The sequence below is a fragment of the Lepidochelys kempii genome, chromosome 2 (genome assembly GCF_965140265.1).
Source record: "Lepidochelys kempii isolate rLepKem1 chromosome 2, rLepKem1.hap2, whole genome shotgun sequence".
In the NCBI taxonomy this organism is placed as follows: domain Eukaryota; kingdom Metazoa; phylum Chordata; order Testudines; family Cheloniidae; genus Lepidochelys; species Lepidochelys kempii.
In genome coordinates this window covers 212,582,834-212,599,581 of record NC_133257.1, presented here as the reverse complement: position 1 = coordinate 212,599,581, position 16,748 = coordinate 212,582,834, and the positions used below count along the sequence as shown (strand labels likewise).

At 42.8% G+C, this 16,748-nt stretch overlaps 1 protein-coding gene across 1 annotated transcript in view; it reads left to right on the top strand.

The window, feature by feature from the left end:
- HDAC9 (histone deacetylase 9) overlaps positions 1 to 16,748 on the top strand; it is a 704,899-nt gene that overhangs the window by 518,026 nt on the left and 170,125 nt on the right. Inside the window, exons 15-16 of the mRNA XM_073333773.1 lie at positions 6,660 to 6,837; positions 15,839 to 15,972. Of these exons, the coding sequence (XP_073189874.1) occupies positions 6,660 to 6,837; positions 15,839 to 15,972 (312 nt within the window). The remainder of the gene's footprint in view (positions 1 to 6,659; positions 6,838 to 15,838; positions 15,973 to 16,748) is intronic.

Sequence of the window (16,748 nt, the reverse complement as noted above, 5' to 3'; positions counted from 1 at the left end):
TCACTCCCAGACACCACTTTCCACTGTGGCTTTCCTCTTCATTTCTGTCTGCCTTCAGCCTAGTGACTGTCTTAGTCCCACTCTTTCCTGCTGCCTCCTTTTTTCACACAGTCAGGGCCACACACCTGTTTCCTCCATTTCTATCAAGTATTGCCTCTCTTGGGTTAAGGTACCAGAGATTCCTATTCTTTACTTCTCCCACAAGCCTGACTCCTTCACATCCATCATGTCAGGGCCCCAATCTTGTTCTGTCCCTCCTTTTGTGAATGTGGTATTTACTTATTTTTAAATTATGTGTAGTTTGCTATACATATATTTTAAATGGTTAATTCCTGAGGTTTTCTTTAAAATGATGGAAATTTTCAGTTTTGTATTTGTTTTTTTTTTTTTTTTACAATGGGATTCCTGGGGTTTTGCAGTTTTATATGTGGTTTTTCAAATGATAGGACAACTAAAAAATGTAACCTTAAGATCTACATTATTAAAGGCTCCTGGCGCGTTTCCACTTGTATGTAGTTTTGCATTGACAAGTCACTTGTGTGAAGAATATTTGTGCACTCTTGCTTGTGAATGTATTTGTGCACATAAATAAGCACATAACCTATTTTTGCAAGATTTCTAAGTGCAAATAGGATTTTGGGTTTATTTTGTTTTGTTTTTTTTAAATAAACCTTCTTGTTCAGGAGTGTCTGCATCTAGAACTTTCTTCTGGAAAGACAAAGATAGGGCTCAGCTGTGAAATTTGGATCCAAGTCCTGGATTGTAACCTGACTCCAAACTTCTAACAGTTGTTCAAAGTTTGGAGTTGTTCAGATCCGGGATTTTGGCTCAGGTCCACAAAGGGGCCTGTGTAAGAAAAGATAATAATTCCTTGCTCTTACAAAGTGCTTTTCATCAGTAGATCTGAAAATCACCTTACAAAGTCTCATTCTTCCCATTTTATGGGAAAGAAAATGGAGGCATGGGCCAGTGAAGTGACTTCAGTATCACAGCATGTCAGCAGCAGAGCAGAGAACAGACCTCATGTCTTCTGAGTCCCAGTCTGGTGCTCTCTCCTGCAAGCAATAATGTCTCCCCGAGCTGTAGCTCACGAAAGCTCATGCTCAAATAAATTGGTTAGTCTCTAAGGTGCCACAAGTACTCCTTTTCTTTTTGCGAATACAGACTAACACGGCTGTTACTCTGAAACAGATTTCTCAGCTGATTTAAATCAGTAACTTGTTCCATTCCTACTTACAGGAAACACAACTAGGCAAGAACATAAAAATCTCAAAAAGGAGATGGACAGGACAAGTTTCCTGCTCTTCTCTCTCTGAATCCAAAGCAAAAAAAAAAAAAGAAGTTGTCAGTCACTTATTAGAAAAATACAGTCTTCTAGTCACCCGTCCTTCCCTGGGAAACCTGGGCATAAAGTCCCTCCTATTCAGAGAGCCTGGAGAGGAAAGGACTCTTCTCCTTACTAAATACAGGTGCACCACACCAAGGTCCCTAGCAGTAGGAGTGGAAAGAGCCACCCCCCTCCCCCAAGGTGCTCCCTACATTGCCCAGGCTGGCTGGGGGAGTGCGTGCCCTGAACTCCACAGCCGGGGCGCGGGACACCCCCAAGGCGGAGACGAAGACTAGCGCCACGTAAGCTCTGCCCTGGTGCTGGTAAAACTCGCCAGGACAGGGTGGCTGGAGAGAGCCCAGCCCGGCAGCAGGGATTAGGCCCGGCTCCCCCATGCACACCCTTTGCACCGGGCTCGCCCTCCCTGGGCGCCCGAGCACGAACTGGCTACACATCGCTCCCTGAGCTGGTCCCACACCACCCCGCTGCCCGCGGGAGCCTAGCCCGGCTGCTCAGTGGCGGCCTTGCCACCCCCCGTCCTACTTCCTTCCGCGCGTCCCCCGGTCACACCGGAGCGCGTCGACCTGCCTCCGCCGGCCGCTCAGGGGTCCGGGCCGAACCGAAACCGGTGCTGCAGTTCCACCTTCCGCCGCCAGATGCTGCTCTTGGCAGCCTGAGCTGGGGGGCGGCCGGCGGCAGAGGCTTCGCGCGCTGCGGGGCGCGCGGCCGGTGCCCAGCGTGGGCCAGCTGCCGCTAGCAGCCTCCTTGCTCCCGTGCGCTGAGGAGGCGCGGGGTGGCGGAGAAGATCCTCCCTTCACCAGCACCCCCCGCCTGCGCCGCTCCAGGCGCAGTGTGCAGGGGGGAGGCAGCCGGAAGCGGGGCTGCAGGGCAGAGAGAGGAGAGGGCGCAGAGCAGAGATCAGGAACAGCCTTCAGGGCTGGGGGAAGGTGCCTAGCCTCGGCTGCAGCAGGGGAGGCAGGGTCATCATCAGCCCTCAGAAGTGAGAGGAGGAGGGCCCCACCCTGTGCATGTATTTATTTTTGTGCATTTCCAGGTGGTTTCTGGAAATCCGAGCGCACAAAAAGGGGCAGTTTCCACAGGGTTAAAACCATGTTTATGCCGTTCACATGAGTTTTGAACTTGCAGGGCTGGCAATGCTGAGGCCATCGCATTTTTAAAAGGGCTAACATGATGACTGGGCATTACCCATGTTACGGCTCTGAGCACCATGTGCTAGAACAGTGGCTTTCCACTTAGTCTGTGCACCCCCAAGGGTCCACGGAACAATGTCTAAGATTTCCAAAGGGGTCCCTGCCTCCATTTGAAGGTCCCGCAAATGGAAAAAGGTTGAAAACAACTGTGTTAGAAGCACATCAGTAGAAGGTGCTGTAGATGATTATAAAGCATAAGCAAAGGCATAAGCAACCTGCTTGACTTATGACAACAATTCATTTGCACGGATTTCAATCTTAGGAAATTCGAATTTTGAACATTTTATAGGGATAGAAATAAAAAAAGGTTTCCCTGAAAACCAATGAAGAAATAATCCTGTGCAAAACCTGAAAAGTAGTTTTCAGAATAAAATAATTATATCAGAAAACAAACAAAAGATTGCAAAGAGAAATTTGAGCTCATTGTTGTGTTATTTCTAAATGGACAAGGGGAGGTACTCAAATCTGTAGACTAAAACTATCATGATAAATTGAACAGATAAAACAGTACAGAAACTACATAACTGTTTAGAAAAGGGGCAAGTAGACTGGTAGGGTTCCACGTGAAGAAACAACAACCTTCCAGAAGAGCATGAATGCACCTATTTTTTACTAGGCACAGAACAAAATAATCAACGGAGCAGAAGAAATTACTGCAGGTGGTACTAAACCTTATATCAGCTTTACAGCGAACAGAAGGAACGCCTGATCTCATCTTGAAAATTATAACTTCCTGACAACAACAAAATTGACTTACCTTGCTAAACATCAGGTAGCAACTCTCAGACCCATTGGAAACAAAGGAAATAACTCTCATTAAATTCCATAGTCTATACAAAGCATTAGGTTGATGGATATGAATCACATTTGTATATAACTTTCCTAGGAAAAAAATACATAAGCCCCTACAGGGAGCACTCACATCAAGTCTAAACTGAGATTGATTCCCTACAAGCAACACTTATTATGGTAATACTGGAAGAACAACAAGAATTTAACTTACATACCTCCAAAAGACCCATCTCCTTTTTAGAGACAGCTTTGAAAATCCTCCTCAAAATAATTACTAAGGGGCTGATCCAATGTCAAGAGAATTTAATGGATATCTTTTCACTGCCTTGAATAGTTGTTGGATCAGGCCCTAATTGCCTAACTCCTCTAATGAACTAATCTCATGCACCTGGAACAAACAGGCTTCATGCAGGGAGGACAAGGCTCAGATAACCTAAGAAATGTTCCAGATATATTCACACAAATCACTAACTACAGATGTGCAGACAGTTCTCTTGTCCTATCACTGGACACATGGACATTTGTTCGCAGTGCTACGGCACAGGGAATCCAAGGATGAATTCATAGTATTGAGCTAAGCATCATCCTTCCAAGTCCAGGTGCACTTTCTGGGAAACCAGATAAGGGTGTTAATTAACCCTGCTACTCTATACATTAGCAATTAAACCCCTAACCAGTGTGATACAGCATTATTCACAGATAAGGGCATAAATATATAGGAGGGGGAATTTCTGAATGCACTGCTATTTATCAAAAAATCAAAGAGCTCAGTGGCTGTGCTCTTTAACTTAATTCTGCAATTCAGCCTAAATCTCTGGCTCAAAACTAATCAAACCTAAAACAGAAGCAATGATGATAAGAGGACATCCGCTTGGTATCTAAAATCTTGATTCTTAAAGTAAAAGGGGCTTTGTGATATCTTGAAAGAATAATCCACCCCAAAATGAATTCCCATTATACAAATTACTACAAGTTATTTTAACAAATTTTAGAAGATATGCCCAGATTATTAGTTCTAGTGTTAACCTAGCAGTAGAGCAGTGGCTATTAAAATAAATATCCTACCACGATTCCTCTTTCTAAACTGGTTATGTCAAATAGGGTTGTTGCAATTTCTAGATACTTGTATAGGTTTATGTGGGGACAAACTTTGGCAGGATAAGAAACCCAGGAATTAGCTCCTCTCTCGGTCTTCAGCAAATTTTATCAGAAACTCTTGCTAAAATATCTGAAAAACAAGTTGTTAGATACAATACACTCAGCTTAATACACGTGTTAAAATCAGTCCTTCTGGCTACAGTTGAAAACAGTACCCTTTATAGATACCATGTAGATCAAACACAAATATAGAGTGCAGTGAGGTCAAAAGTACTGTAACTATTTAAAAGCACATAAAAAATATTGGATGTCCAATGTCCCTCTCCTCTTGAATTCACATATCCAGGTTCTCAGACTTTGCTCCTGCTTTCTTCCAGGAAACCACAGCTAGATATGAACAGAATAAACTCACTTAGATCGACTCTGCCTGTGTCCTCCACAGATAGAATGTTTCCTGTTTATGCTGCCATTGCACAACTATTCCTTCCCTTCGATGACCACTTCACACAGCTATGGCTACAAAAGACACATTCAATCTGGTGTACAACACATATCTTCACTAACACATTATGCAACTTCAGCAGATGTGTTAAAACAACATACTATTAAGCATTTTTGGCAAGGGGGATTCTTTTTAATGTCTGGTACCTGTGATATGTTCATGAAGGAGTTGGGTGCAGTGATTTCTTGAGCTATTACCAAGTAACTCTGGGAATTTATAACACCCTATGCCACCACCACTGAAAGAAGAAAAGAAGGGAAAAAATAGTTCATGACCTGAAACCAAGCAACTTTCGGTAAAAGCTCTTTTTATTTATTTGCATTTTCTTTCTATGTTGAGTCATTTTATGGCAATAAAACTAGGCAGTTTATCCTCTCTATGACTCAACATCATCTCACTGAAGTGGTGACTCTGGGTATTAATGTGGGTGAGGGGGCTTTCATGTCTTTTAACTGTTGGTTCCCATTTCATCTCATGTTGAATACTCCTCTTTTGAGCATCTGTCCCTTGGAAAAGCTTTAATTCCCTCTCCCACAGGACCACCACTTACATTTCACAGGATCTTGGATTAATTCTATAGCTAGCTAGGGGAAATAGTGTACTCCCGCCTGCTTTTGTGTACAAACTGAACTCTGCTTCCACTCTCTGAACATTGAAAAATACCTTCCATGGCAGGCCAGGCCTTTGGCAAACTGAACTTGCTATTGCACCCAGGTCTGCAGCAGTACTAAATGAGCCAATGCATTGATTATATGTTGCTTAGTTCCAAAGAAAATCGGTAAACATAAGTGCCTAGAAAAGAAAAATGCAGCTTATAGCCCTAAAATGGAGGTCTATATGTCAGTTATTTTTAGAGCTAAATATTTTTGTAAAAATCTCAGTTTTGCACCATCAGTTTTGCATCAGCAATCAGTTGTGGGCCTAAGACTGTGCATAAAAAATTAAGACTAGGGACAAAATTCTGTCTATATTGAAGTCAATGACAAAACTCACGTTGACTTCGGTAAGGCTAGAATTTCACCCAAGAGTGCACTGAAAAATTTTGCATTTCCACATTTTTTGATAAACAAAAAAAAAGGGATACATCTACCTTCCCTTATCTTCCCACATCTGTCTACTGTGTGGTACTTCCACTTTCCTCTGATGCATCTGGTACTGTCAGCAACAGGTTACGGGACTATATGGACCTGGCAATTCCTATGTTCCTAAATTTTTCACAAATATTTCTGTTAAAATGTTACTCATTTTCCAGCCATCTTGATGAAAATTAGATTGAGGCCTTTGTAAAATTTGGCCCACTAGATTCAACACATTTTAAGTGCAAGTGCTCAGAATCCTTCTCTTAGAATGAGGTACTAAAGGAAGATTTTTTTTTCTCCCTCACATAGTCTTATAACAGTACAGAGCCTGCTTAATATTATGTTATCAACTTATTAGAAAAGTCTTCAGTCAAATGTTACTCTCTGTGGGTAGAGCTGTTTCTTTCCATCAGTGAGAATTGAGAGATTGCCTGCCATCACATACTATTCAGCAATGCGGGCAGCCCCTCAGTGTCAGTGTGAAAACATCTGTTGAATGGATTTATTGACGAGGTCTTAGGTGGTTTTTTTTTTCACACTGTTTATTACAGCCCTGACCTAATGAACTTAATTTGTTGACATGTTTCTCTCAGTGTCTTACTTGATCCCTTCTCACATTTCTTTCTACTGTGCTGTTTTCTTGGCAACAGCAGATCCTGGAGCATCAACGTATCCACCAGTTGCAAATGTACCAGGCTCAGATGGCTACAGTTGGCATGGCAGGATTAGATAAACATCGACCTGTTTCCAGGACCCATTCTTCCCCTGCTGCTTCCACATTACCTCATCCAGCAATGGACCGGCCCATCCAGCCTGTCTACATGACTGGTAGGACTCCCTAAGGACCTCTTTTAATAGGCAGAGTGAATGCACTGTTCATTTGGGGTCAACTGATTTAAATGCCTTAAATATCTCCTGTAGCAATGCATTCATTTTTAATCTCACCGTTACTGAGTTTTATGATGCTTTATTGGAATTAAATCAACCAATGCAGCTGATAAATCACAGGGTTAATATTCACACAGTCATAAATTATTATTGTCCACTGACTCTGGCAATGTAGCAACAGGTGCATTTTTGGTGTCTTTATGTCATTTACAATTTTTTCTTTCATTTCCCCATCCTCTGCCTCTCTTCTTCATGTTCTTGCAAAGAGACCACCAATGCATTGAAAAGAGACCACCAGTAAGTGTCAAGGCTGGGATATGATTCTCAACATCTTCATTTGATTCCAGTGGGAATGTCACTCAGTCCTGCAGGGGTGCTGCTGTTCACTATGAAAAACAAAGTCCTGGCAGCACAAATGAGGTGATCAGTCACGGGACAGTGATGTCAGCTACAGGCTTGAAGTCTTTTAACAGTTTTGTGTGAAAGCTATCAGTGGAGAGGTTTTGCTGGGCAGTCACCATCTATTCCAGACATTCAATGAGCAGCTCATCCGTATATGATCCATAGAAAGATTGAGGGGCCTGAAAGTCTCCAACAATAGGAAGAAAATGCCTTAAACAGAAAGCCTGGTTCCCCAATTGCAGCTAATCAGAAAAAATAGAATCTAACCTATAGGAATATAGGTCTTGGCCTAAAAATACAGTGTGTGCCTATAAGTGGGAGATAAATCATGCTTTGCTTACTCTGATAGGAAGAAAGGGAAAATGACTTGTAAATTTGCTTCTCTTAAAATATTATTTCTTAGGTTTCTCTCTTGGGTCTTAGCTCCTTAGCATGAGACTGGCAGAGCTACCCTAGCTCTTAAAGTTTATAATTCTTGAGGGCAGGGTAGTGGAACAGAGTGCAAGCCAGACCCCTTAATGGCCACCACTGATCAGCCTGTCAAGTATAGTCACTGCCCTCCAAATATTTCATTTACTTGACTATGCAGGAAATAAAGTTTACAGAGAGAAATGACAATTGGAGGTGATCAGCATGATATAGAAAAATGTGTCTCAGAGAAAAAATGAAAAAGATGCAAAAGAAAAAAACACCTGAAGAAGGTAACCTGTAAACACGAAGGGGAAGTGTGTGAGTGGGTTAATGACTGCAAGACAACATCCTCAGAGAAACGAGATAACAATTTAAGCATTTTTTCCTTCTCCAAAGATATCCTTGGTGTAGGATTCTCACTCTTGGAGAGTAAGAAGCTTGTAGATGTCCCAAAAGAAATGCGTATAAACCTGCAATGAGCAGCAGCAATAAAGCAAATGCCAATAGTGTGAGGGAGTTGTTATTATAGATAATGCTGGGAGTGCTATAAGTGTGATAGGTGATAGGTGCTGCTCGGCATGGAGTCTGGGATAATACGTACACACAAGAGGGCTGAATTCGGGTTGCAGAGTCAACCTTAATTTTGGCATTTCCAAACCTTTGAATGCTTGACTTAAAACTGCCATTGGTCTGTGAGATGTGGGAGAGAACGCTATTAGCAAAATCCTGGGATTCAGAATAGTGTCATGCAAGCTCTGCAGTATTTAGGCACACGACTGTGAGCTAAAGATGGAGAATGACGGTATTGTCTGATGTATATTCATTTGGTCAGTTTATATCAGACTTCTGACATTTTTTATTTTAGATTGTTATGCTGTTTAATTTATTAGAACCCCTTCTCTTGAGCTTTGCTGAAGGTATTATTGTTCTCAATGACTTTTTATGGCTGTAGCTTCATAGAAAACATTGTTATCAAGATATTTGTTAGCCACAATTTAGGTGTCCCCCCCATTGTTTCAAATGGTATTAAAAAAGTTCTTCCAGATAAGGAATTTTGGAATCGAATGAGATTTATGCAATCCTGACTAGGAGCAACTCACCTTTTCTGACACAAATGAAAGATAGATTTCTTTGGTCCCTTATCTTTCATTGCATGGTTGAGTGAGGTCACCATTCCATTCCGTCACCAAGGGCCAGATGCTAACTTCAGTTACACTGGTGTAAATCCTGAATAACTCTACTGGCCTCAGTGGATTTACACAAAGGCATATGAGATCAGAATCTGGCCCGAGGCATTTCTTCTAGAAAGACAGAGTAACCGTCTTTTGCTAATGATCCACAGCAGCCTGCAATTGAAAACAGTTGTCTCTTCCTCTGTGGGGGTGGGGAGATTGTTGGCTGAATCCTGTTGGGGAAATCCTACAGGCTATTTTTAGCAGTGAGCGCTGCTGCTGCATTGTGGTATTGTACCAAACACATGTGCTTTGTGTCACTGAATTAGTTGCACATCCTAAATCAATTTAGATGCTTTCAGTAAATGAAAATGTGTATTTCAGTCTCTTTTTAAACCAAATAATCCTATTTAGAAGAAAATTATGCACTTGGTGGTGTGAATATCTTACCATTTAAAATTTTGGGGTGGATGTTTCCATCGTAAAATTATAGGAGTGACCCATTACCTCATCCAAACTGAACTGATTTTTTGATTTGGAGAAAATAACTCAATTACCATAAAAATTATATTTTTGTTTTACTCTGTATTAGAGAACATGCTAATGGAACATTATTGCCACCTCTAAAAATGTAATGTTTGCATAGTTATCTGCATTGCTAGGCATCATCAACCAATAGCCTCAAAATTGTCAAAGCCACATATGTCTATATCATTTCCAAAAAAGTTACTATTACACAGCACCTTTTAATTTATTTTAATAGTATTTTTATTTCTGTTGATTAGAATTGGGGTTACTCTGGGAGACCCTCTTGGGAACTAGCATAATCAGGACAAATCCCCGGGGGAGGGAGGGATACGTTTTATATGCCCTGATCCTGTAAAGACTTTGCAGATGCTTAACTTTAGGCACTGTGAGCAGAACCACTGAAATCTATGGGACTTAGGCACCTAACTTGCTTCGGTGATTTTTGAAAATCTCATTAGGTACCTACTTGCATCTTTAGGTGTCTAAATACCTTTTGAAAATCTGGCCATAGTACTTACCAGAGACATATGGTGTTAGTCAGTCTGAAAAAAATTGTGCTTTATTTTTAACCAAGTAATGCCCACTGGAAAGCTGTACACTGAGCATAAAAAATAAAGCTATATGGGCACAGAAGAGAGCATGTGAGTATGCAACTACATGAGTGTGCATTTGTTGGTTCTGAGAATTTATAAGCCCCGATGATGAAGCAGGAAAGCTTGTTAACTGTGAAATGCAAATAGTTGTAGAGAAAGGAAATTCTAAACTGTATCGGCAATGCCAGCAGAGCTTTTAAGCCATATTAGATGATTACCTCCAGATCTTGTTTTTTCCTTTTTTTTCCTTTAAAAGAAAACAAACCAGGTAAGTCAATACAAAAAGTTAGCATTAACGCACTTTTAAGTTTGTTAGATCAAGGATGCTCAATCAGCATGAATTTTGCTATGTTGCATATAGGTCGTTTTTCTTGCTCCTGTTATATGTAAACTTTACTAGCATATTATCATTTTGTAGTGCAATCCTACATTCATACCCACTGAAGTGAATAGAAGATCTTCCAGCACAGGATCAGGTTTAAAGTGCACAGGATTGGTAATACAGAAGAATTAAGGTATCAGAAGCACCATAATTTGGAATGCTCTACCTTTTAAATAGAACCTTAACTTTGCATTGCCCATAGTGCAAACAGGCCCCGATTCAGCAAACCACTTAAGCTTGTGCTTAATTTACACATGTGCTGAATGATGTGTTTGAGTGCTTTGTTGAATCTGAACTTTAATTTTATATTTTCCTCCCTGGCTGACTGTTCAAAAACAGCAGGCTAATACAATTTTACCAGAAATGTATTGGCATCCTCAGTGATCACAGAATATCAGGGTTTGGAAGGGACTTCAGGAGGTCATCTAGTCCAACCCCCTGCTCAAAGCAGGACCCATCCCCAATTTTTGTCTCAGATCCCTAAATAGCCCCCTCAAGGATTGAACTCACAACCCTGGGTTTAGCAGGCCAATGCTCAAACCACCTATCTATCCCTCCCCTGATGTTGGTGCATAAGAGGGAGGTTTTAAGCATTGAATTGTGTAATTTACCAAAGTTGTTAATTTCAGTCCCATCCAAATGTAAGGGGGAAAAAATCCAAAGTTTTTCCAAATGAAAAAGATCCAAAGTGGTTAGGAACATATTTTTTATTTCAGTCATTTCTGAGGGAAATACAAACACCAGAGTTAAAATAAATAAATAAAAATGACTTGTCAGTGTCTTTGTCTACACTACAAAATTAGGTCAAATTTATAGAAGTCAGTTTTTTAGAAATCAGTTTTATATATTCGAGTGTGTGTGTCCCCACAGAAAATGCTCTAAGTACATTAAGTACATTAACTCGGCAGAGTGCTTCCACAGTACTGAGCCTAGGGTCGACTTCCGGAGCGTTGCACTGTGGGTAGCTATCCCACAGTTCCCGCAGTCTCCGCTGCCCATTGGAATTCTGGGTTGAGATCCCAATGCCTGATGGGGCTAAAACATTGCCATGAGTGGTTCTGGGTACATATCATCGGGCCCCCGTTCCCTCCCTCCCTCCATGAAAACAAGGGCAGACAATCATTTCGCGTCTTTTTTCCTGAGTTACCTTTGCAGACGCCATACCACGGCAAGCATGGAGCCCGCTCAGCTAACCGTCACCGTATGTCTCCTGGATGCTGGCAGACGCGGTACGGCATTGCTACACAGTAGCAGCAACCCATTGCCTTCTGGCAGCAGACGGTGCAAAAGGACTGGTAGCCGTCATCGTCGTGTCCGAGGTGCTCCTGGCCACGTCGGCCGGGAGCGCCTGGGCAGACATGGGCGCAGGGACTAACTTTGGAGTGACTTGACCAGGTCATTCTCTTTAGTCCTGCAGTCAGTCCTATTGAACCGTCTTATGGTGAGCAGGCAGGCGATACGGATTGCTAGCAGTTGTACTGTACCATCTTCTGCCGGGCAGGCAAGACATGAGGATGGCTAGCAGTCATATTGTACCATCTTCTGCCAGGCAGGCAAGAGTATCAAGGGTAGTGACCCTGGGAAATGTGCAGGTCATAGTGGATGGCTTTGCTGCAATGGGATTCCCTAACTGTGGTGGGGCCATAGACGGAACCCATATCCCTATCTTGGCATCGGAGCTCCAAGCCGGCGAGTACATAAACCGCAAGGGGTACTTTTCAATAGTGCTGCAAGCTCTGGTGGATCACAAGGGACGTTTCACCAACATCAACGTGGGATGGCCGGGAAAGGTACATGACGCTCGCATCTTCAGGAACTCTGGTCTGTTTCAAAAGCTGCAGGAAGGGACTTTATTCCCAGACCAGAAAATAACTGTTGGGGATGTTGAAATGCCTATATGTATCCTTGGGGACCCAGCCTACCCCTTAATGCCATGGCTTATGAAGCCGTACACAGAAAGTCTGGACAGTAGTCAGGAGCTGTTCAACTATAGGCTGAGCAAGTGCAGAATGGTGGTAGAATGTGCATTTGGACGTTTAAAGGCGCGCTGGCGCAGTTTACTGACTCGCTTAGACCTCAGCGAAACCAATATTCCCACTGTTATTACTGCTTGCTGTGTGCTCCACAATATCTGTGAGAGTAAGGGGGAGACGTTTATGGCGGGGTGGGAGGTTGAGGCAAATCACCTGGCTGCTGGTTATGCGCAGCCAGACACCAGGGCGGTTAGAAGAGCACAGGAGGGCGCAGTACACTTCAGAGAAGCTTTGAAAACCAGTTTCATGACTGGCCAGGCTACGGTGTGAAAGTTCTCTTTGTTTCTCCCCGCCCCTTGGTTCACTCTACTTCCCTGTAAGCTAACCGCCCTCCCCTCCTCCCTTCGATCACCGCTTGCAGAGGCAATAAAGTCATTGTTGCTTCACATTCATGCATTCTTTATTCATTCAGCACGCAAATAGGGGGATGACTACCAAGGTAGCCAAGGAGGGGTGGTGGAGGAGGGAAGGAAAATGCCACACAGCACTTTAAAAGTTTACAACTTTAAAATTTATTGAATGCCAGCCTTCTTTTTTGGGGGCAATCCTCTGTAGTGGAGTGGCTGGTTGGCCGGTGGCCCCCCCACCACGTTCTTGGGCGTCTGGGTGTGGAGGCTATGGAACTTGGGGAGGAGGGCGGTTGGTTACACAGGGGCTGTAGTGGCAGTCTGTGCTCCAGCTGCCTTTGCTGCAGCTCAACCATACACTGGAGCATATTGGTTTGATCCTCCAGCAGCCTCAGCATTGAATCCTGCCTCCTCTCATCATGCTGCCGCCACATTTGAGCTTCAGCCCTGTCTTCAGCCCACCACTTACTCTCTTCAGCCCACCACCTCTCCTCCTGGTCATTTTTTGCTTTCCTGCACTCTGACATTATTTGCCTCCACGCATTCATCTGTGCTCTGTCAGTGTGGGAGGACAGAATGAGCTCAGAGAACATTTCATCACGAGTGCATTTTTTTTTCTTTCTAATCTTCACTAGCCTCTGGGAAGGAGAAGATCCTGTGATCATTGAAACACATGCAGCTGGTGGAGAAAAAAAAAGGGACAGCGGTATTTAAAAAGACACATTTTATAAAACAGTGGCTACACTCTTTCAGGGTAAACCTTGCTGTTAACATTACATACATAGCACATGTGCTTTTGTTACAAGGTCGCATTTTGCCTCCCCCCACCGCGTGGCTACCCCCTCAACCCACACCCCTCCCCATGGCTAACAGTGGGGAACATTTCTGTTCAGCCGTAGGCAAACAGCTCAGCAGGATTGGGCTCCTCTGAATGTCCCCTGAAGAAAAGCACCCTATTTCAATCAGGAGACCATGAATGATATCTCACTCTCCTGAGGATAACACAGAGAGATAAAGAACAGATGTTGTTTGAATGCCAGCAAACATACACTGCAATGTTTTGTTGTACAATGATTCCCGAGTACGTGTTACTGGCCTGGAGTGGTAAAGTGTCCTACCATGAAGGACGCAATAAGGCTGCCCTCCCCAGAAACCTTTTGCAAAGGCTTTGGGAGTACATCCAGGAGAGCCGCGAATGCCAGGGCAAATTAATCCTTTCACATGCTTGCTTTTAAACCATGTATAGTATTTTAAAAGGTACACTCACCGGAGGTCCCTTCTCCGCTTGCCAGGTCCAGGAAGCAGCCTTGGGTGGGTTCGGGGGGTACTGACTCCAGGTCCAGGGTGAGAAACAGTTCCTGGCTGTCGGGAAAACCGGTTTCTCCGCTTGCTTGCTGTGAGCTATTTACAACCTCATCATCATCGTCATCATCTTCTTCATCCCCAAAACCTGCTTCCGTGTTGCCTCCATCTCCATTGAAGGAGTCAAACAACACGGCTGAGGTAGTGGTGGCTGAACTCCCTAAAATGGTATGCAGCTCATCATAGAAGCGGCATGTTTGGGGTTCTGACCCGGAGCAACCGTTCGCCCCTCTGGTTTTCTGGTAGGCTTGCCTCAGCTCCTTAAGTTTCACGCGGCACTGCTTCGGATCCCTGTTATGGCCTCTGTCCTTCATGCCCTGGGAGATTTTGACAAAGGTTTTGGCATTTCGAAAACTGGAACGGAGTTCTGATAGCACGGATTCCTCTCCCCATACAGCGATCAGATCCCATACCTCCCGTTCAGTCCATGCTGGAGCTCTTTTGCGATTCTGGGACTCCATCATGGTCACCTCTGCTGATGAGCTCTGCATGGTCACCTGCAGCTTGCCACGCTGCCCAAACAGGAAATGAGATTCAAAAGTTCGCGGTTCTTTTCCTGTCTACCTGGGCAGTGCATCTGAGTTGAGAGTGCTGTCCAGAGCGGTCACAATGGAGCACTCTGGGATAGCTCCCGGAGGCCAATACCGTCGAATTGTGTCCACAGTACCCCAAATTCGACCCGGCAAGGCCGATTTAAGCGCTAATCCACTTGTCAGGGGTGGAGTAAGGATATCGATTTTAAGAGCCCTTTAAGTCGAAATAAAGGGCTTCATCGTGTGGACGGGTGCAGGTTTACATCGATTTAACGCTGCTAAATTCGACCTAAAGTCCTAGTGTAGACCAGGGCTTAGACTTGGTTTTAAATCATGCCTTGAAATGAAAGACTAGCACTGAGCCCAATGACCAAAATACCCTAAAAGCTTCTTGCTCCCAAGATACAACTAAAATTGACATGACACTGAGAGTTGTTTGGTACTAAATTGTTCTGGCCTTGGATGTATGAGTAAACCAAATTCAAAGGGAGCCTTGCATTTGGACCTGACAGCAAAATTTGGTCATAAATTCATGCAGGGTATAACTCTTTTCTTTGATGAAAGAAGGGTTTTGGCTCCAGCTGCTGTGTTTGTACCACTCACTTAAATGTCATATGCAGCATGTTTAAAATCTACATTTTATTTTCTATTATGTTCAACACATTGAATCAAACTTTCAGGAGCTGTGTGAGTGATTTCCCCATAATCTGCAATAAATATATGCCCTTCCCATGCCACAAAAAATATCAATTGAATAAACTGTAAATAAATGATTCAGTAATTCAATTGAATTATGCTACTTATTCAAAACTGTTCACAAGGTACTTTTCAATATAATTCTTTGCAGATTACGTGGTCTGGTAGCATTATTTCTCAGTGATTCTACTTTTCTCTTCTATGCTGGGACAAGATATTCTGTGTGTGTACAGTGTCTAGCATAATGGGAGCGTGGTCCATGACTGGGGACCCTAGGTACTGTCATAATAATTAATATGCACATTTGGGATCCATATTTTGATATGCCCAAAGTTAAGGGATGTTCAGATCTGGGAATTTGGTTTTGGTCAATTTGGGTATTAAATAAAATCTGTTCATGATGGAAGCACTATGTATAGAATAATATAACTTGTATTTCAGTTTTATTTCTATTTTCTTGTTGTATTGTCTTTATGCTGAAGGTGTTGTCTATGACAGTCTAATGCTGAAGCACCAATGCATGTGTGGCAACTATGCCAACCATCCCGAGCATGCTGGAAGAATACAAAGCATCTGGTCAAGGCTGCAAGAAACTGGGCTGCTAAACAAGTGTGAGGTAATAAAGACCAGGTAGCTTCAAACGGCAAAATAATAAATCCTAAATCTGTGTCACTTCTGTAATAATAGAATACATAGTCTCTATAATGATTGGTTGACATTACTAAAATATTGCACATTCTGATGCCTCCTTTCCTCTCCTAAAATGGGATCTGCACACTAACATTAATTTTTCCACCTGTAGTTGTGTAAATTTCTTCTACTTGTAATACCATAACATGAAATCCAGACTTCAGCTGTGTTCTCCACCTGGGGATACATAGAGAGAGATAATGTAAAGGATGGAAGGGATGGATGGATGGATGGATAGATAGATAGATAGCGATCAAAAGGGAGTTACAATCTTTCCAATAGGATCATTGTTTCTTCAGACAGCTAACAATTTCACTTTTGTAACAGCATAAGAACATTTGTGTTATTCATTAATCATCTCCATTGTCTTCATAATTGCATGCTTCACCTTGTCATGTTTCTGCATATAAAACTTGCTTTCATAAGCTTTTCTTATTGTCCCAGGAGTGAGATGGACATTGGGTCAGAAAATCAAGACACTTGAAGCCCAATTCTCCAGACAATATCTGGGCAACTTTGGCATTTAATGTATTTATATTTTAATTTCCTTTACATTTACAACATTGTTCAATATAAGGGAAGCTAAGCTCTGGAACAGGCTTCCGACAGAGGTTGTGGAATCCTTATTATAGGAGGTTTTTAAGAACAGGTTGAACAAACATCTGTCAGGGATGATCTAGGTTTACTTGGTTCTGTTTCCAC